A 22,353-nucleotide genomic window follows, 5' to 3' on the forward strand; every position below is an offset into this window, starting at 1 on the left:
TTGCAGAAAACCTATACAATCTTATTAGTTGTTATTATTCGGTGATCTATTATAGCCCAATACCACCTTACTACCGTTGCTTAATACCTGTTCGTTAGAATACTGAATGCTGATCTGTAAGGCATGTACATAAACGTCATTAACTATGACATTAGTCACTAGAGATTCTTACGGTTTATAGTAATAGCAATTGATTTAGATCATGTCACGGATGACTATCATTTACCACGGTTGTAGTTAGACATATTTTTAATACAAAATACTACTGCCTACTATAAAATAATAGATCGTGTAAAAACTAATAAGATATAGTGAAATTGCACGAGGACATTCAATTAAAACTTTCTGCTTGACATTGGATAATGGATAATGATTTGTCGCTCTAACACTGTAATATTAAATTTGTAATCTTTGTATAATTGTGTCTCAAACAGTACAACTTTGAACTTAGAACATAATATACATGATCTAAGGTCTACAAGCTACAAAAAAAAAAAAATACAACCGTTCCACATTACCACAATGTACAATCATGTCATGAGCTGAGATAATCATCTGTTATCACTTATCAGTAGATAAATGTATGATAAAGAAACTTCGATGTTAGCAATTAGTATTTTGTGTTGAAAAATGTATGAATAAAAATGTGTGTAATTGTTGTTACTTGTTATTATTTGATGGTCCTACAATTTTCATTCTGTGTGACGTAATTTAAATATTATAGGTATAATAAGATTTCAAGTACTATTTTTTTTTTTTTTATGCGATTTTGTAGTGAATAATAACAGATATAACAGATGATTGGTATGCAAAATTGTATAAATTTATTTTAACTATATAATTCTAAAATTTTGATTAGCAATGTAGATTCAAGTCAATTATGGGATAAACGTTTTCGTCTAATTCGTTTGTCACAGACAAGTACAACACTATGGAAAAGTTTACTGTTGATTTAGACAAAGTACTCGACGAATTCGAGTTCAACGAGGGTAATTTTACATTGATGATTTGATTGTCATTATTTATACTAATATAATCTATATAGTTTAATATTTATTATTTTATTATAGAAAGAGAACAACTTCAAGCATCCATTCTAAATGGGCGGTCTAATATTGTTCCAGCTGCACAGGTTATTATTTAGTTTTCTTAAGAAATAATCTTGAACTTTAGTTTATAATATAATGTTTTAGCCACAAGCTCCCACTATTACTGGAAAAATGTTACCAGCATCAAGTTATCGCCGTCCTGCATTTGAACCTATAAACTTAGCTGATGCTGATTTTGGTATAGAACCTACAGCTACTACATCTGTCAAGTCTGATTTATTACAAAATGGATTTGTTGAATCTATTAAACCAGAAGATGTTACACCACTATTGGATATTGATTTGCCTTCAAATGAAAAAGCAGTAAACAGTTTAATAGATGTAGTTGATGAATACCAATACAAACCATTTAATTTAAATATACCTTCAGATTCTTATGAAAGTCAAGAAATATTAAAAGACTTTCGCCCAGATTTATTAGAATCGTACGATTCAGCTAAAGAAAGCGATAAAAACTATTCAATCAATGACATCCAAAGGCTACCAGATGTTGCATCTTGTCCTGTATTGATTACCTCACCTGATTCATCTAAAGATGATTGTACAATATCTAGTGAACTACAGTCTTTAAATACATCTGAGATTTGTGATATAGATAGCACAAATGCTGATTTTTCAGACGTAGAACTTTATAAGTGTCTTCAAGAATATGAAGAACGAGAAGATTTATTGTCTGTAAATTACAATTGTAGCAGTTCAACTGATATCTTATCACCCCGTTCTGAATTTTCTGACGAATTAATTGCTGAAAAACCATTAATATGTGATGACAGTATATCAGAAACAAAAGATACAATATCATCTGAAACATCCAACGATTTATTATCAAACAATAATTATGATGAACCTCAAGAGCATATAAATGAACAATTACTGCTTTCTGAAGAAGAAAAAGTTATACTTGAAGAAATACTTCAGAATTCGCCAGAGGTAGATGTCAGTTTTGAGGAAAATAAAACTGTTGAACAATTAGAAAATGAGTTAGAAATAATCTCAGAAGTTGAATGTGAAGTTACAAAAGAGAAATCTCAAAAATTAGATGAACACAATGACATTCCAATTTTACCTATTGTTCCTGATTCAAGTTTAGAATTAGAATTAGAATTTCAACACGATGAAGCAATTCAGAACTTTAACCAACGAATAGATGAAGAATTATTAAAAAAAAACTCTAATAATGAAGTTTTAATAGAAGACAAAGAAAATTTATCAGAATCACAAATTGAATATGATTATCCACTTGAAAAAGAACCTACAGATTCATTGTGTAGTATAGAATCAACTGAAACAATATTATTAAAAGATGATAATCAAATAAGCGTTAACACTATCACTGACTCTTTAGATTCTCAGAGTACTAGTTCCCTACCATCTGAAGTAATCGGTGATACTATAGAGAATGTAGAAGAAAACCATTTACAAAGACCTAGTACGCTTGATTTAAATGGAACTGCAAATTGTGAAAATGAGCTACCATCAACCTTAAGCACAGGTAAATTAATGTGCTTTATTGTTAGTTTTGAATAAATCTGTTTAAATAATATATTATAGATTCGGACTGCGCTTTATCATTAATTGAACGCCGACTTGGTAAACTACAACCATATTGGGTTCCAGATGAAGCAGCAAAAAGTTGTATGAGATGTCAATTGAAGTTTACTGTTGTTAAACGCAGGCATCATTGTAGAGCTTGTGGAGAAGTAAATTGCATAACATTTTAAAGTAATTTTAGAAACATTTACGAATAATTTTTTTTAGGTTCTTTGTTCGAAATGTTGTAATTTAAGAGCTCGCCTTTCATACATGAATAATAATGAAGGACGGGTTTGTCAACAGTGTTATAACACACTTGTTAGAGGTAAAATATTTCAAAAATTTATGATTAATGATTTTGTTGATGATAAATTTTAATCTAAAATATTGAAAAATTATTATAGCATCTCAAGTGGAACAAAAAGTAGCTACAATTAAACATCCAAACCCAAATAATCCTATGGAATATTGTTCGACAGTTCCGCCATTACAACAAGTAACTGATTCAAAAAATCAACCTGTGCCATCTGTTTTAGTTCCTGTGAGCGTACTCAAAAGAGAAGGTATATTAAAATATTATACCTAATTTATTATTCCATTTTACAAAATGGTTTTGATTTACTAGTTTTATAAATAACTTATCTTGTATATTTTTTTATAAATGAGTAATGACTAATATATAGTTAAATCTAAAAACAAACAATAATATTTAATTGTTAGTATTATAGTATTATTTAAAGTTCAGACTATGAAGATAGGAAAATTAATTTAATGTTATGTAGAGATAACTAAATAGTTAAACAATAATTAACAAACAGCATAAATGCACATTCACATATTAATACATATAAGTATATTTTTTAACTTCTAATTTCACAATTTCTAACAAGGTTTCTGTTATTTTGAAAGCATATTTTATTATTAGGTATTATTTTTTTTTTTATGTTAATACATTTTCTATTAATTTTTTAGTTTTCATTTAAATTTCTACAATATAAAATAATTTTTTTAACATTTAAAGTTTTTATCTATAAAAATACGTGAATTGAATATTTATTATACAATTATATTATTGATTATTATAAATTATATTAATATTTTGAGTTATTACTACAATACATGGTACATCACATAAGTTATATTGTCAAAAAGTTAAAACACTAATATATTATTTTATTATTATTATTAAATAATTTAAAGTAAAATTTCTGGTTTTTAGAAATTATAACTTTAATCAATATAATTAATTGATTTTCAATAATATTACTGATTTTTAGGACGAGTAAAGTCAGATGTTCCTAAACAGGTAATGTTTAGTGATGGTATCAGACCTGGAGGTGATTTAACAGATTTAGATGGATCATCTGAAAGAATTATACCAACAAGACGGCTATCACGTTCATTAAAGAAGCTTAGTCCTACCATAAACAGTAAGTCTTATTAAATTATACCAAAAGTTATCACTTAAATGATAATTCAAATTGAAACTGGTGTGTTATTCTATTAATTAAAATGTTAAATTATTATGAATAATTTACTATTGATCTAATGTTTATACCATTGTTATTCTTAGAAAACAGTTTGTTTAAGAATATAAAACTAAAAAACAATAAAAAAAAATTCATTATTTGAGTACAGTTAATATTATTTCCTACAATTTTGATATGCATATATCTAAATTTACTCTAATATTAACTATAAACATGCATAAACTATAACAAAAATTTACAAATTTTATTATCTATGTAATATGTTATAAATGAGTTAAACTAAAATAACACATCTGAGTATCACAACCTTTTTTGGAAACAATACAGCTACATTTATTGTCTTTGTAAACTTATCTATTTAACTTTCAAATTAGGTATCCAATATGTTTATTAATGTTTTAAGTCCGTTTTATGTCATTAATTTTAATATAAGGTCAATTTTTTGTCAAAATGTAGACATAGTAATAATATTTAGTATTTAGGCATCTCAAAGGCCGTGACTTTTCCATTTTCAAATATTTTAAACTTTTTTTGATGTCATAGGCATGTCCAGACCTTTGACACAGAGGGTGCAACTGGTACACATACCCAAGGGGCTTAGGGGCCTTAGCCCCTTTTTTAAACAATTTTTCTTAATTTATTAAGGTGCCACCTGAAATTGCAGAAGGTGCAGGTGCATACCCTGCACTCCCCGTGGACACGTCTATGTTTGATGCTTATATTTTGAGAATGTGTACATTTTTTTATTGTGGTAGATGGTCATTCATAATATGGTATGGTAGATTAAATCATTATTATAGTAGAGTAGACAAAACACTAAATTTAAATCAGAGTTTTTAAAATCCTAGATTGAACAGTATATTCAAAATATTATACAACTAAATTCCTATATTATGGGTGTTTTTCCTTTGTTAAAATACCATCTAATACAAATTATATTAAGTGATTTTAATATCCATCTATACAATTATTTATGACCCTAATTTACATTTTTTAATTTAGTTATGATCTTGTACTATATTATAATTTAAACTACTCATTAATAGTAAATATACAGAATTTTCAATAGAACATTTTTTTTTCAAACTTTTTGAGATAATTATAACTTGAACACCAATTGTATTTATTTGTTATATTGTTGAAATTGTAACAATAATGCTAATTAAATAGCAATGTGAATGTTCACTTTAGTCTTTTTTATAAATATATGATGGTATTAAGTATTATGAACCCATTGAACTTAAACTTTTATACATTTAAGATAAAATTGTATGAAACTCATTCTAATCAAAAAGTGATCATACTAACAATAAATAATCTTAAGTTATCTACTCCATAAAAAGTTGTCTTCAATATATAATACTATAATAAATTAACAAAAATTTGCAATATAATATACGTTACCATTGATTAAATATTTCAATATTTAAAAATAATACTACTATTTTCTATTCATGTAAAGAATTCTTTCTTAACCTAACTTATAGTGGTAATCAGTTTTTGTCAATTTGTCGGTCAGGCAACACCGTAACCAAATCAATAATACAATCATACATATAACTATGTATTTTTAGTATTATGTTAGGGTATAATATAGTCCTTTGATGATTTTACGCCCTAAATCACATATGTGTAATCTGTTGAATTGTTAAAGAATAAAATAAAATAACTTATGTTTTGTGTTCTATGCTTTAGATTCTTTGTCGTAATCATTTGCATGTTGATTCCTAATTTTACTAACATCCAATGCTTTATACCGTCAATAATCATATAATTATTGAATATTATCAATATTTATCACTGCGTATAATCTTGCTTGAAACAGAAGAGGATATAATTGAATAGTAACTTCTAATTATTTTTTAATTAATTAAAACTTTTTTTTTAGATGTTATACCTGCAAACAGAAGGCCTCTTAATTCTCAAACTCAAAGTTATATACCCAATATTGGCCTGCCACCGGCAGCTAAGAGAGATCAGGGTGAATTAATTTTTGATGACACTGAACGTCCGATAGCATTAAATGATCCAGAAACAATGTTTGCTGTCAACCCTAATTTATTTCTTTACGTCAGGAGAGTTTTTTGTAAGCATTCTATTGTTTAATAATATGCATTAAATATAATGTCATGGCATATATTTTTTTCTAATAGTGGACTGTTGTGTTAAACGTGAAACATGGTGTATGAGTACTGAGGGTCTAGCATGTGTTGGTCAAGATGAGGTAGTCATTTTGTTGGAGACATTTCCTAATGAAAAACATCCGCCTCGTGATATATTTCTCTTCGTAAACAATTTGTATAAAAACGCTTCAACAGGTTTATTATTTTTATAAAAAGACTAATAATTATTGTTTAAGTTAACACTGTTTAATATATAATTATCATCTTTTTATAGGTGTAACTGTTAGTGATATGTCTTTTACTGCTCCTGTTAATACTACATTATTGGATTCCAACAACCATGGCGGATTTTTATTTGTAAGACAAACATACCAATGTATGCAAAAATTACGTTTACCATCACCCCCTTATTTGTTTGCCTTGCTTGTTCATCAGTAAGTTTTAATTCTTAATTTATTATTAATATAATTAATTAAATTAAGTATAAAGCTGGGTTTACAGCTATGTAGTCAATTGTGTTGTGTCATAAATCAAGTTGAATAATAAAAAAAAAATAATAAAACACTCTTTATTCAAGTTATTAAATTTAAAATATTATATACAGTTGAAAAATATTTAAATACATAAATATCTGTATAAACATACAGATCGTAATTATAAGGGCAAAATCTCATGTATTTTTTTTTTTTTTTTGGTTTTTGTAAACCTATCAATAACTTTATAGTTACAATAAATTAATAAAGTTTATTATAATTCATGGAAGTACAGTAGTCTCGATAATCTGACAGATATCAGACTATGCTACTGCCTGATTAACAAAAATGGCAGATTAATGAGGTTTCGCATAATAGTGGATTTTTATTTTTTGAATTTTACATTTTAACTCATATTAAAATATGAATAACCTAATTTTATTTTATTATAATATATAAATAATACATTCATACTGTGCTTAAATAATCTTTTTATGGGACAGGTTTAAACAAAATATAAATTTGTTTTTGTTTTTCTGTTTGAAATGATGCTTTTAAGACTTTTTTGTAGTTGTTTAAGCACCAAATTGCTGGATTACTAGACGTATTGGATTATTGAATGATTGGATTACCAAGATTTTACTGTATATGTGCGAGTAATTACAACAAGAACAATTTTGCACAATGTCACATTGTTAGTCTGAAATTAATGACTTAAATAGAATGATTTGCAAAACATTGTACATATTATATTGTATAATTGATATAAGTAAAAACTCTACCGCATAATATAATTTTTATTGAAGTTCCATTTCCTCTTCCCCTTGTGTCCACGTCTGCTTAATTATACAAATTTCACTATAGATTATGTTTTGTGAATGATACTTTGATTATAATGGCCAATCTAAATACGACAATAGGTACTCAATGACAGACTACATAGCTTAGCATAGGTTAACCAATATTTAATCATGTTAATTTTGAGGTTTACATTTTAAAATCATGTTTAATTTTATTTTAGGTATGAAACTCCTTGGGCAAAAATGTTTCCTATTCGATTAATGCTACGGCTAGGAGCAGAATATCGTTATTATCCATGTATGTTAGTGTCTATTAGAAATCGGCCTTCTTTATATACAGAAATCGGTCAAACAGTCATTAAGTTATTAGTAGTAAGTTATTGTTTTTCATTTAAAGGTTTTTAGAATGTATATGTTTAAAAAAATGTATTATATTATGTTCAATAAATATAAAAAAATAAAAATGTGTGAATAATATTAAAATAAATATATTTTTTAAAGGATTTTAGACAATATTCTTATGGTTTACCTACCGTTAAAGGCTGCTATATACATATGGATGAAAAACAAATTATGGTGCTATTACCTCGAAATAGATATGATCAAGTAAATATTTTATACAAGTTTTTTAAAGAATTTACTATTATTTAATTTAACTTATAAAATATGTTTATTTTCAGGTTTCAAGATTGGTGTTGGCTTCAAACCGTGGCCTTTTAGCATTTGGTGCTAACTTCAGTGCAGTTGCTGATTCTCATCTAGTATGTGTTCAATCAACTAAAGATGATGGAAACTACAATACACAAGCAATTAATATTCATAATAAACCTAGACAAAGTAATTGAATTATTTTTTGTGTTATTAATTGTACTAACTAATTTAAATTTTGGTTTATATAGTAACGGGTGCCAGTTTTATTGCACTGAATGGTGATTTAGAGGATGAAGCTAGTACCAGATGGCGTATAGTGGAAGATGGTGTCATGGTTGAAATGTCATCACAAAAGATGGCATTATTACGTGATGCTCTTCGTTTAATGAAAGACTTTGAACTTAATTGTGGAACAAATGATGAGCAAACAGTGATATTCCACTGGACAGAAGATGATGTCAATTTCAACATTGGGTGAAAATGAAATGATAAATTAAATTAAATTATAGTATCATTAAAATATTTTATTTGTTGTTTAGAGTTAAGAGTTGCATTGATGGCAGATCATTAGATGGTGTATACTCAATTAGAGTGCATAACGGTGTTGATTATTCAGGAAAACGGCGTTTTATTCGATGGACTGAAGTGTTTGTTATACAAGTATGTTAATTTTTATGATGTATGATTTTGAATAACTTTAGTTTACCTTTAAATGGCTAACATTAATCAAGGAATTTGAATTGTGTTTCATATATTTTCACTTCTAATATTTCCACAACTTATAGAATAGTATAAAAAAAACTTTCAATTGTATCTTTAATAATTCATTACCACTGAATTAATAATATAATAGTTAACAGATAAGTTTATTTTATTATAATATAGTGTGAAGAAACGTCTGACCGTGTTGATGAACCTTTGGATACTAGTAGAACAGCTGAATCTATATCCAAGGCAACATGTACGGCTTTGGTTCCACTCTTAGATTTGTTATCTGCAGCTTCATTGACTCCACTGGCTTTACGCATTGTTATCAATCCAGATTCGGTAAATAAATTTTAAATTAAGATATATCTAGAGCAGAGATGGTGGATCTATAGGATCTATGGCATGCACATTGCACATGATCTTTAATTGACACACGCAAGGTTTGATTTTAACATTCAAGCCATGGATGTAGGCATTTTTAAGTTAAAACAAAAGGATCATCAATAAAAACATACAATGAAAATAAAATAGAACCAAAATGTTTATTTGACTATATAGTGGGTACAGAAATGTTCGCCATTTCTGATCTAGAGTGTATAATATAACTGTTATATGTTTACAAATTGTGAATATTATATTGAATTTTAAATTTATATTTTTGGCCAAATATTACAGGTAGGATATGAAGCTGGAAGTGGACAAAATAAACTTCCTCCTTTGTATATGCAAAGTTTGGATGAACATCTTGTCCCAGTGGTGAATGCAATAGCAGTTAAAGCCCAACAATCATCAGTAATATTGGAACTGGTGTTCAGAGTAATGGAACACTAGATAGGTTATTTATTCCATAGTGTGACATTTTATCCTTTTAAATGTGTACTATTTTTGCCATTTTTGGTTAAATTAAATTAAATTAAATATTGTGTTGACCATATTTTGTTTACCAAACGTCCCAATATATATGTATGTATAAATTTTATTTTTGAATGGATCTCGAGAAATTCTTAAACAAGAGTAATACCTAAGACTTTTTCATAAAATGTTGATAGAATAATGTATTTTATCAAAACTGCAGATGTCAAAAGAATTTCTTGTAGTTTCCTTATTATTTTTGTTGTGAAGTGTACCTAAATCATGTTATGTTATCATTATAAATTCATATTATACTAAATAAGAATATTTAACTAAGAATGTTATACTAATTGTTATCAAAATTTATTTAATTATTAGTTTAAAAATAATTTTTATATTACTCCTGCATTTTAATAGATTACTCAAAATATATCAATAAATATGTATTATATATATAATAACATTATGATGTATTTTATACTAATAATCCATGGTAGATATTTTATATAAACTGTTAACATACATACTGGACGAATCTATTATTAGAGAGCACTCATAATTTTAAAAAAAATATTTGAAAAATCTGGTAAAATTGTATTACCTTCGATATTTAGTCATTTTATTTAAAATGTATGAATGTCGAATGACGAAAATAAGAGTAAATTACAAAAAAAAAATATTTGTTTAATATGTCTTATCTCTCTACAATTATTTAGCATTGTTATGGTTATTATTTCGATTTTCGAATATGAGTTGGACATGGTTCAAATTTTGTTAAAAACAGATTGTTCATAAATATTAAATTCCAATATTTAAATAAAAAAAATTAACGAAAATTTCTCTTCTGAATCTTCTCGAATTTACAAAAAAAAAAAAAAAATAGAATTTTTATGGAAGTTGTTTTAATGATTTACTCAGTTTGGTGGTTGGCTACACTGAATCAATCACGGATGATTTAAAAGGGAAGTATTCAAGTATCAGTGGTATCAGTTAAAAAATAGTGACGTAAACGTTGCCATCCCAACCGATCATTGGTCATTGGCGATACCTTGGGCTTAAGACCTACACGATCACGATTACGCAGGACCGTACAGTGTTAATCGAGTTTTTTAATGTCATACTATAATATAGTCTGTGATACTACCTACTCATACTAAAATGTTTGTTGTATAATATTCATTGCTCGTGGGAAACGTAATGAATTCTTAACGATTAATATTTGTCATTTGTTAGTGACTAGTTATCGTATTTTAGTCGTGATTCGAAACTGATCAAATCTTTTGATTTTAGCCATAAATGATTGATTTTATTTTATTTTTTACTTTACATCTTTATGTTTAATCTTTCTATGATCTCAACTGTCGCAGTGTTTATATGATCTGCGTACCGAGTGTAATATTCACGCACGCACTTTTGGCAATTGTATTATTTCTCAACGGCCCGCAGTTACTTACGTTTTACAACTAAATACCACACTGGTTGCTTAGTGTTTATTGTTTATTTGATGTATCTAAATATGTTCCTCAGGAGATTTTAATAATCTAGAACAAACGAAAATACAATAGACACATTATTCATTTATCATTTACAGATTATATTTGTGAAATATCAACTACCTACCTACCTAATTATATTATGGTAAGTAAAATCTTATACTAGTTTAAGTATTATAATACCTTTCCAAAAATTCATAAGTTTTAGGTTATCTACTGGTTATTGTTACTATTGAATTTAGTATATGCATGTATATGCTTACTGAATAAAGGAAGAAATCTGTCATATTTCAGATTAGTGTCTTATTACATAAATATATATATCATATTGAATATTCGAAAGTTAGTTTTGACACCTTAAATCTAAGTTTTGGGTGTCACAATAACCTGGATATACCAATTTGAATACTTCACTTATGAAGTTAATGTAATAATATAAATAATTATTATGTACTTAATATTAATTGTATGTACCTACCTAATATATCATTTAGTACTGACTTATAAAATTTATGGAACAAATCTAGTTTAGGGGCCAAGCGATTTTTTCAATTTTTTTTATCGAAACTCATGTATCTCATCGAGTTAAGAACGATGATGCAATCAGAATTTGTCGCTCTCATTTAGTTTCGGAGTTATGGCCTTCCAAAGTTTGTTATTTTTTTGTACTTACGTATACGTTATATTACGTTATAAACACCTAATAATTTTTATCTTATCTTACGTATTTTTCAAATTATAATTAATATTATATATAATAAATAATAATATGTAATATATAAATAATTTCCATATTATTATTATTTCTATTAACCTATTATGGCGATATGGCAATTCAAAAATGCAGTGATTACGCGTGTATCGGCACTCGTCGCTACGCTCCTCGGCGCCGTCGCTACGCTCCGCACAAATCGAAAATATCCCCCGACTTGCTATGCAACACCACCTCAAGTAGGTCACAGGGTACATACTACATAACTACATAAGTTTCAAAAAACAAAAGGTGTACCGTATACGTAAGTACAAAAAAAATAACAAAAATGGTCCTCCGCGCATCATTATAGTAATGTTGCGCGCATGAGTATAAACGTAAAATCGAAAACTTTGGAAGGCCATAACTCCGAAACTAAATGAGAGCGACAAATTCTGATTGCACCATCGTTCTTAACTCGATGAGATACATGAGTTTCGATAAAAAAAAATGAAAAAATCGCTTGGCCCCTAAACTAGATTTATGCCAAATTTATATTAATTTTTTTAATTTTAGATTTGAAATTTATGACTCAACATGTCACTTATCATAAAATCTGAATCTGATGTTGTGGAGTTGTCATCAGATGAAGAATCCATAACACTCCCGAGAAATAGACTTCCTAATCCCAGAGACCGCTCTTCGTCACCAGATACTCAATGTTCAATTTGTCTTGATGGTTTAACCAATAAATGTTATACAAATTCATGTTGGCATTTATTCTGTTTTGAATGTTTAAAACGATGGTCAACTGTAAGTTTAGTAAATCCTTAATAATGATTAATTTATATCATAATATTGTCTAAAACATTTTTTAAATAAAAATGACTATATTATACAGTATCAATAGTTGTATCAATTTAAAAATGAAAGTTGGTAAATTTTTTTGCTAGGAAATTTTCTTTAATTATTACTACAATCTATTTTAATAACATAAAATGTTTTATCTGTAATTAAAAATAGTTTAAAGGGTTTAATAATTAAGTTTAAAAAGTAAGAAGAATAATTTTAGATTAAACTTCAGAAAAAATGTTTATTGCCTGAGGTTTTGATTAGGTACAATTAAAAAAAAATATATATATATTTATTATATATGAAAATACATTTTGATTAATTAGGAATTTATTTAAAAGTTTTATACTCTATGTCTAAATCACAATAGTCACATTTTTATATATTTATGTTTTAGTCTGAACCAACCTGTCCATTATGTAAGAAAAGATTCGAAAGTATTTTTCATTCATTTGATGATCAAGGTGACCATCAAATATATGATGTTCCTCCAAGATACATCACAGATCCTGTTATGTAAGAAACACATAATTTTATAAATTTTACTTATTGTGTTAATTTTTATATTACAACGTTTGTTTTTTAGACCAAGATTAATGGTACGGCCAATGACTGATTTAACAGATGCAAGCCATATAAACAGGTGAGGTACTAGTACTAATTACTCATTAGGTAAAGACTATCAAACATATTTTTACTTTGTATCTTCATAACTTATAAGAAAATCAGTATTTTGGTACATTTTTTATGATGTATTTGAACAAGTATATCAAAATATATCAGTAGCATTTGTTCAGCACACCATTTTAATATGCTATGGCTAGTTAAAATTTTATTTTGTGACCGAAAATATTAACTAATATTTAAAAACTTATTAAATATTATAGGTTTGTAAAAATTATCCGCGAATAACATCATTTGTTCTAAATTCTAAATTAGTAGAGCACAAATGTTGTAGTACTAAAAAAACTGGTAAAATTGATTGCAGTATTGCGCAAAAAAATAACGTTTATATTTTTATATTTACTGTTAAAATCCAAAAAGCGGGTAAATGGGTACAGCTCTGCTGTACATAAGGTGCCTTGTGGATCACTATTATATATTATAGGAGTGTTAAATTTTATACTTTTTGAATAATCACAAATATTATCGTTTGAGAATAAATCATCATTGTTACGCTATTTCGTAAAAATTTAAAATTCAAACGCACTTAAAATTTTTCCTCTAATGATACATCGAGTTTTCTCTATAGCTACTTGAAGAAAAAATTATTGAAAACTTAGTGTTGATTTTTTTAACCTTATAACACAACAAATTTTATGAATTTTCTACTACAAAATTACTTGCAAATTTTTGCGATTATAAAACGCAAAAAAAAAAAATTGCGACACATGATTTTTGATTTTTTTTTAATTACAATAAGAACAACTCAGAAGGTACCTTGTATTAAATTTTCAAGTTTGTTTGGCATTTAAAATTTTTTTATCAACACTTCAAAAAAAATTTCTTATAAAAATTGAAAATTTCAATGGTCTATAAATAACTCAAAAAAAGTTAAAGTATTTTGAAAATTTAGCCATGTATTAATAACGACGATATAAACATGTGGTGATAATTTCAAGTATTTACAGTGATTACTTTTTGAGTTATAACCATATAAAAAAATCGATTTGGTCAAAAACTGATTTTGGGTAAAATTTCCCGTTTTTCCGTTACTTTTTTTTGTTTTTCTCGATTTTTTTGATAACTGTTGGAAAATGTTTTGAGTGTTTTGACCTCTATAATGCACCAAGGATATTCACTTTGCCATCGGAAACCACCCCCAAAATGAAATTGAAACATTATTTTGTAATTCCAATAGTATTCAGATCTAGTTGGTCGTAGATACATGATTTTTGTACCAAATTAAACGTGAGAAGTTGTGCTAATAACTGTTGGAACACATTTTTGAAATTTGTTTTCAAACCAATGTTAATTATATTTAAAATTTGTTTAAATTTTAAAAAAATTATATATAATCACCAAATTGTGGTATCAAAATTCTATTCCAACAGATTAGTACAACTTCTCACACTATACATAGTTATGCTGTACCCAGACACACACACACACACATAAAATTCATAATTGTAGAATCAATATATTCATCACTCCGTTCAGAATCTAAAAAATAAATGTATATACCTATGTATTATAACGGCTATTTTGTCGTATGCACTCTACTCTAGATAGCTATTATAACTATATTATACATCATTACATTGCACTTAAAGTGTTGATTTTAAAATTTTCAAAATCGAACCCTTTTCCATGGGCTTATTCCTTGAAAAACTTTGTTCCATATAGGTTGATGTAAGTAGAGTATATTTAAATTAAGCTGAATCGCTTATTGTCAATTCTTTGTTTAGGTTAGGTTATAAAATACTAACCAAATTGAAACCAAATTGATTTTTAAACAGAATTTTGAATTTTTCTAAAAATATGATAAGTCTATTTTTCAATTTTTTTTCAAATATTTTAGAGAAATAACTTAACATAGAAATGGGTCTATAGTTGTTTATACATGTTACATCCCCATTTTTGAACAGAAATTTAATTATAGCCATTTTAAATTTCTCCAGAAATATACTGTTTTTTATACATCAATTATAAATATGTATTAAAAGACTTATTATTTTATTAGCTACATGTTTAATGATTTTAACCGAGATTCCATTAAAACCTGCTGCTGTTAGTGAGGACTTTAAGAACAATATTTTGAAAAAATCAGAAAAAAAAATATAAAAAATACCCATTATATTTTTAGAAAACTTCAAACTTCTCTCCAAAAATCAATTTGGTTTCTTTTTTAAAGAATTCATTAAGTTTTTTTAAATTTATTATTTTGATAATTTTTTTAGTACTTAATTGTTTCTTTTCTTTTTTTTCAATAGACAAAATTGTAGAAAAGTGATCTGTAATGTTAGTTTGTAATACTCCTGCCTCAATTGTACACGCATTTACATTTTTAATAAATATGTGATCCGAGATGTGATCTAAACAAGATATAATTTAATAAATAATTATGTCTTTAAAATAATTTTAAGTACCTTCATATTTATTAGGTATTCATTGATACGAGTTTGCATTACAATTGTTAAAATCTTAATATTTCGGTATAGATTTTAATCAGAGTATATTTTTTTCATATAAATTTGTTTTTTTATATTTCTTTCTTATAGATATTTTCTTTGTGTTGCTTTCTTAATGATTAATTAAAAACAGCATTGACTTAAATTTCTATTTGTACTTGAATAATTTGGTAAATATAAAAGTGGAAGATAGAAAATTGATTATTGTGGCGAATGAGAAACATTTCAGCTCCGTTTGTTGGTTTTTAGGCTATTGTCTGGTTTATTAGCCCATAATTTTGACCCAAAATTAGCATCAAAATCAATATAATTTTTTAGCATATAGTCTAAAGATCCATAACTATATTGCATAGATCTATTGAAATTATTTCAGGAAATGTGTCTAGTAAGTTGTTTGGGTTTAAATAAGGTAAATTAAAAAAATATTTAAGCCACCTTCTAATCTATTTCAGAATCAATTTTTGAGTATTTTTTTACTGATAGATGAAAATTGTTGGGAAACCATAATTGAAAATAAATGTCGGAATAAATGTTTTGCTTTAAGAGTATACGGACACCCTATTAATTCAAAATTTTACCTATAAGCTGGTTTTTATTGTTTACAATTTTGTGCTTAAATGAGTTTGCTTATATTTAAAAATATATTAATATGTGCACAAAAGAGTCTCCACTAAAATAGTTGTATAAATAAGTAAATTCAATAAAATTACAATAAAAATCCAAAAATTCCAAAAAATTGCATTTAAAACTTGTAAATTTTATTTTGTACTTACATAACATACATTTATAACATACTTAGCAATAAATTGAAAAAGTAGAATAAAAGTTGCAAATGCAATAACATCCGTACCCTATAAATTAGTATTATTAGTTATTGTGTATACTGTACCTATAATTTACCAAATATAATTTTATTAAACTCGAATACTTAGAAAGAAATTATCTTCCAACAAATTCAAATAGAAAATTGATAAAAATTGCAATTTTGTGTGTATAAAATATAAATACTTTAAATGTTTGTCAACAATTTATTAGACAAGCAAGAATATTTACAAACATCTAGATTGTTATATTAAATAATACATTTGGAGTATATGAAACATATTTGATATTGAAATTTTAATATAAAAAAAAATGTGTAAAACAATATTTAATTAAAACAAATTATTGTAGAATTAATACATTCATCGGAATATAAATACATTTTTTATAATACCAGTCAAATTTTCGAACTACTCTCAAGTTCATTAAACTGAAAGTCAAAATAAAATGCATTGATTAAATATTTTTGAAATAAATTACAGGTTATAGCATATTAAAATATTAACCTAAGAACAATATTTTAAAGTTATTTGCTTAAATAATGCATTTTGCTTAATTATCTAAACGCTAATGATTCTCTCAATAATACCTATCTATAATCTATATAGTTGAATATTGTATTATATATTTCTAAAAATATTAAATCAAAGAATAACTACTTGACTTCGTGTTGTTCTAGCATATTCAGAGTGAATTTTTATATGGATATTGTACGTAGAAATGTGAGAGGGAATGACATGGGCCTTTTAGCTAATTTATATGACCGAAACAATCTTGAAAATGGTCGATTTTATGATGCAAATCTGGATACAACATATTCTTCACAATTGATGGGTATTTAATATTTATTATAATTTTCTTAAGAGAACACCACACTCATATGTGTCATCCTTATTTCACAAACGTACAAAAGAACAAAATGTAAACATACATTTACAATAATCCATTTTACTCTGTTATTTTTAAAATTAGAGTGAGTTAAGAGGATGTCAGCGCAATATTTGTTTTTTATCTCAGACCCATGCGCAACATAGATAAAACTTTCATCTAAAATCATTTTTTTTCTGAGTAATCTTAGAGTAAAATCGCCTATTAGAAACTATAGGGTATAATATTTTTGAGGTATGACATATCAGTATTATATTTTATTGTTATTTGATTTTGTATTTGACTTTTAAAATAAAAATTTTTATAAATTTAAATGATGTTTAAATTGTTTTGAGACAATATTTAGAGAAATCGATATGTCATACCTTCAAAAATATTATTCTCTATCATTTTTGTAATGGATGATTTTACTTTAAAATAACTCAAAAAACAGAAGAAAAAAACGATTTTTCGTAAATGCATTTCGTCTATGTTGCGCATGAGTCAGCGAGAGAAAACGAGCAGTGCACTGACATCCTCTTAACCTATTATAAAATTTAAAGATTAACAGTAACTTGAAGAGTTTATTAATATTTTAATTTTAAAGGAAGTTATTATCATTTTAAAATGTACAAACAATTTACAGTTTTAAAAAGTTCATAATTTGCTTTGTAATTTAAGATATAAATAAATAAATATAAAAATAAATAATTATAATAATTTATAAATTTATTAATTATTTATTAATTATTTATAAATCTTACCTTTAAATTTTTTAAAAAGTCAATTTACTCTAATTTAAAAAATTACAGACTAAAATGAATTATTGTGAATGTAAAATTTTGTACATTAGTAAGACTGAGACAGCACATATGGGTGTAGCATCCATAAATTTTATTTGTTTATACAATTCAACATTCTTTTTACTTTCAGGTCAAGCAGCAAGAATACAAGTGTATATTGAAAATGCATGGGCTCAACCATTACCTGATCTAAGTGGCCGTTTTAGAGATTGTAGTTCAGATTTCTTTCGGTAAATCATAAAATACTCAATTTTGTTTTTTTATTTAAAATTTTACTCTTAAATAATAAATAATCTTAAATATTATTTTATCATATAAATACTTCAGATATTATAGGTAAAATATGTATGTAAAAAATAATTCATAAAGACTTAATTTGGGTTATTATAGTTGTGTCTTTTGGTGAAAGGTTTTTACAAGTTACCTCTGTCTGGTTTTATAATATTTTTTTTTTTTTTTTTTTGTTTCACGCACCTTTTGGGCGTGCTTTGCAGCTTCTACCAATTTTCCAATGTTTTCTTAAATCTGCATCCTCAATACTCGCTCCATTTCTTAATCCTTTAAAGTAATTTCTTACTCGATATATGTAATGTTGATTTGGCTTTTTCACTGGTCGTTTTTTATTTGGCTTGTTAAAGAGAGCCTGTCTAATCAATCTCTTATCTGCACGCCATACATTGCTAGCCCATTCAAATCTTTTTGATTTCGAAAAATCTTGTAGATTTGGAGTATTATACAGTCTGCTTAAGTCTGCATTTTTTCTCCGCTCGTACAAACCAGTAATTGGATTTAACACAGGCCCATAGATTTTTCTAAGTACTTTCAAAAATCAATAGTTTGTTCTCATTACCCTGAGTCATGGAGCATGTTTCACATCCGTACATGACAATATGGCGTAAGTAGACAATGTATAGTTTTTTCTTCTTGTTTCTTAAAAAAAGTTTTGATGTGAACATTTTATTCATTGAGTAGTACTCTCGGTTTGCCGTATCATCTTGCTTTTAATTTCGTTATGCATATTATTTTTATGATTTATGTTGGCATCTAAGTACTTAAAATTCTCGACTTATTCAAAAGAGAAGTGATGAACATTTAGATTTTTAAAAGGTGCTGGGTGCCTAGTCATTAGCATATACTTAGTGTTATTTTCGAGGGATTTTTTATTTATTTTAAGTCCCATATTTTTACTTGATAATTCACTAAATTATTGCCATCTTCATGTTAGTTGTAATCACTTTGTTGTAAGAGGTCACGGTTAAATTTTTGCCTTATAAAAGAGAGGATTATCTATCTGAACAATGTATCCAGGACCTATTTTCCTATTTTCAGTCTTTGAAATACTGATCAACAACCACATCATAGTATAAATTGTACCAGTTAATTACAGTAAATTTACTTCTAGTTTTTCATAAAACAGCATTATGTACTACTGGAATCTTGTATACACAATACCAGACAAGTTCTATTATTTTTGTTAAACCTAAATTACTATAACATTTACCATTGAGAAGGTCTATGTAAAAAAAAAAAAATGGATTCCCTGCGCAAGTTGACTGATATGTCTGGCATCCTGTTTTAGTATACTTCAAAATATTAATATCAATACTCTTATATTAATATATATTCTATATAGTTTATTAGACAAATACTCTGTTAGAATAATATTCTAATTCACCACATCTCATTGCCTAACTAGCTTTTAAGTTGTATAATAAAGATCTGGAATACTGGAAAAAAATTAATCAGCCAAATTAATGATTTGGTCTGTGTCTTATTTTGAAGTATTTTTTCACTTTACCTTCCCTTGCAAACTTTTTTTTTATAATATATGTTTAACAAAAAAAAATTATTCTTTCAGAAATAATCCAGCTCAAGTCCATAGATTACAACCATTCATCCTTAGAGATATTATTGCCATAAGGGAATCTGCAAGAATAGAGGGTGAGCCCATGGATATGAGTGACAATAATGTTTGTATTGTGACACATTTGATAATGCGATCACTAACAGCTTATGAAATAAGAGAGGGGTTTATGGTTAACATCTTAAGGCCTTTTTTGCATTGGCGTGCATCACATTTTTGTCATGAACTATATAATTTTGCCAATAGTCCATATGATATAGTTGGCTATGATCGCAATGTTCAATTTTCCCTTCGCACTAGGACTTCACCTCCACCGGATCAACTACCTGAACTTAATGAAAATGTAAAATATATAAAATATTAAAAGTTAGGAGTAATATAATAGTATTACTTTAAAATAAATGTATGTATATTTTTAGGCATCAAATTTTTTATCAGAGTATGTACCATCATCAGAAATTCTACTAGAAAATCCTAATCGAGTTATTGGTGAAACAATTGTATTGGATTCAGATAATGAAGAACCTCAATTGCCAATATTGGAAGTTATCGTCGTTAGTTCTAGTGGTGATGATTCTGATGTTGAAATTCTAAGTCACTCCTTCCGTCCTATTGAATCATTGGATTCTGCTTCAATAGACCAACCATCAACATCTACTGGAATTCGAGATTCATTAGATCGACCAAACAATAGGTAAGTAAATTATTGTGTTATATTATTATTTGTAATACTGTACATTTAAAAATGTATGATTGTATTATTTTTATAATCAAATAGGTACAATTTAAGAAGACGGAGATTACAATCTGTACAATCTCGATATCCATTTCGAGCAAGAAGAAGGCCCATTGTAGATTCTTCATCATCTGATGAAGAATCAATTATTACTACTCGAAGTTCTGAAACTGATCGTATGAAATCTCGAGATATTAATAACAAAAAGAAAATAAAATCAAAAAAAAAGAAAATTAAAAAAAAAAAAGTAAATAATGATTCAAGGTCTGAATTCCGCAGCATCAACAGAAATCGTTCATATTCAGAATCCTCATCTTCGGGTGATACAGACGTAAGACCAAATAACAATTTTATTCATGCTGATATAAGTGATATTGTATTATAAACTAATATTCATTTGTTAAAAGGAAGAATTCTTGTAATTATCTGACCCCGGACCTTAAAAATATCAATACTATAAAGCTTTTTTATAATCACTTACCATAAAAATCAGTTACTAGTAAAATTAAATAAAGTTATGAGCAAAAAGTGATAAATAAGTTATTATTTATGTTTTAAATAACTTAACTAAAATGTTATGTATATACTATTTATTGTAATTTTAAACTTATGTATTGTGTAATCACAGTAGAAGTTTTGATTGTCAGTCTATTTAAACAATAATAGACAATTTTTAATTTTATTTAATTAAACAATTTGTGTGTTTGATGCCTAAAAATTAAACAAATGTATCATATTCTTAATATGTTATGTATAAAAATGATTTAATCATGAATTTTGTAAAATTATAAACCTATTTTCTTTTTCAAAAAAAGGTATTTTTATATTTATTAGATATTCAAACATGTTTTATTCTTATTTCTGTTTTTACCCTACAAGAATAATAAAAAAAAAAAAGTAGGTAACGCTCTGCTGTACAGTAAGTATTGAGTAGACCTTGGACGAATCGCGGACTTTTCGCCCCCGGAAATTTTTAAGATAAGACGTTTCGTCTTGAAGAGTTTACGCCATAGGACGTTTGGTTCTCGGTATACTCTGATAATCTAAATACATTAATGTTTAAATGACAATATTACAAAATTACAAATACATAATCAATATTCATACAATATACCTAATTACATATAGTCAAAATTGAATTAAATCACAATTATATAAAGTCGTATTAAATTTCGTAAAAATGAATAAATGTTTAGGCCAACAGTTCAAAATAAAAATTTTTAAAATATTTTAATCTAGAAATTAATCATTTGTAACAACCATATCATTGAATGTTTCTAATGTTTCTATACATGCGGTTTTTTTTTTAATTAGAAAATTTCAAAAAAAACTCAAAAGTTTAAGTTATAACATAA

General features: G+C 26.5%; 2 protein-coding genes across 5 annotated transcripts; both read left to right on the forward strand.

Annotated features, from left to right (window-relative positions):
* Window positions 1-570: 570 nt before the first annotated feature.
* Window positions 571-10,071, forward strand: LOC114119890 (zinc finger FYVE domain-containing protein 9). Of its 3 annotated transcripts, none has more exons than XM_027981623.2 (18): window positions 571-724; window positions 860-989; window positions 1,071-1,132; window positions 1,194-2,601; window positions 2,661-2,809; window positions 2,868-2,967; window positions 3,047-3,205; window positions 3,920-4,072; window positions 6,021-6,218; window positions 6,286-6,450; window positions 6,530-6,689; window positions 7,750-7,900; window positions 8,030-8,134; window positions 8,209-8,365; window positions 8,428-8,653; window positions 8,719-8,839; window positions 9,065-9,226; window positions 9,563-10,071. In XM_027981623.2, exons 2-18 carry the CDS (start codon window positions 932-934, stop codon window positions 9,716-9,718), a joined length of 3,690 nt encoding a protein of 1,229 aa, XP_027837424.2. In that variant the 5' UTR covers window positions 571-724; window positions 860-931; the 3' UTR covers window positions 9,719-10,071. The 3 variants fall into 3 exon arrangements, with proteins under 3 accessions (XP_027837424.2, XP_027837422.2, XP_027837423.2); XM_027981621.2 differs by having other exon boundaries at window positions 614-804; XM_027981622.2 differs by having other exon boundaries at window positions 614-804; window positions 868-989.
* A 764-nt stretch (window positions 10,072-10,835) lies between these two features.
* LOC114119895 (E3 ubiquitin-protein ligase Topors) lies at window positions 10,836-21,805 on the forward strand. 2 transcript variants are annotated; one of them, XM_027981630.2, is made up of 9 exons: window positions 10,836-11,377; window positions 12,500-12,736; window positions 13,173-13,291; window positions 13,362-13,418; window positions 17,417-17,562; window positions 18,529-18,628; window positions 20,257-20,605; window positions 20,682-20,956; window positions 21,041-21,805. In XM_027981630.2, exons 2-9 carry the CDS (start codon window positions 12,521-12,523, stop codon window positions 21,381-21,383), a joined length of 1,605 nt encoding a protein of 534 aa, XP_027837431.1. In that variant the 5' UTR covers window positions 10,836-11,377; window positions 12,500-12,520; the 3' UTR covers window positions 21,384-21,805. The 2 variants fall into 2 exon arrangements, with proteins under 2 accessions (XP_027837431.1, XP_027837429.1); XM_027981628.2 differs by having other exon boundaries at window positions 10,837-11,377; window positions 17,408-17,562.
* The last annotated feature ends 548 nt before the right edge of the window (window positions 21,806-22,353 follow it).

The sequence above is a fragment of the Aphis gossypii genome, chromosome 2 (assembly GCF_020184175.1).
Source record: "Aphis gossypii isolate Hap1 chromosome 2, ASM2018417v2, whole genome shotgun sequence".
In the NCBI taxonomy this organism is placed as follows: Eukaryota; Metazoa; Arthropoda; class Insecta; order Hemiptera; family Aphididae; genus Aphis; species Aphis gossypii.

What these genes read in the sequence shown, in the direction of transcription:
- LOC114119890 (XM_027981623.2), top strand. Translation starts at nt 932, where the DNA reads ATGGAAAAGTTTACTGTTGATTTAGACAAAGTACTCGACGAATTCGAG. An exon ending in GAGCGTACTCAAAAGAGAAG is followed by an intron (nt 3,206 to 3,919) that starts GTATATTAAAAT and finishes ACTGATTTTTAG; the next exon opens with GACGAGTAAAGTCAGATGTT. An exon ending in TTACGTCAGGAGAGTTTTTT is followed by an intron (nt 6,219 to 6,285) that starts GTAAGCATTCTA and finishes TTTTTCTAATAG; the next exon opens with TGGACTGTTGTGTTAAACGT.
- LOC114119895 (XM_027981628.2), top strand. Translation starts at nt 12,521, where the DNA reads ATGTCACTTATCATAAAATCTGAATCTGATGTTGTGGAGTTGTCATCA. An exon ending in GATGCAAGCCATATAAACAG is followed by an intron (nt 13,419 to 17,407) that starts GTGAGGTACTAG and finishes GTGTTGTTCTAG; the next exon opens with CATATTCAGAGTGAATTTTT. An exon ending in ATATTCTTCACAATTGATGG is followed by an intron (nt 17,563 to 18,528) that starts GTATTTAATATT and finishes TTTTACTTTCAG; the next exon opens with GTCAAGCAGCAAGAATACAA.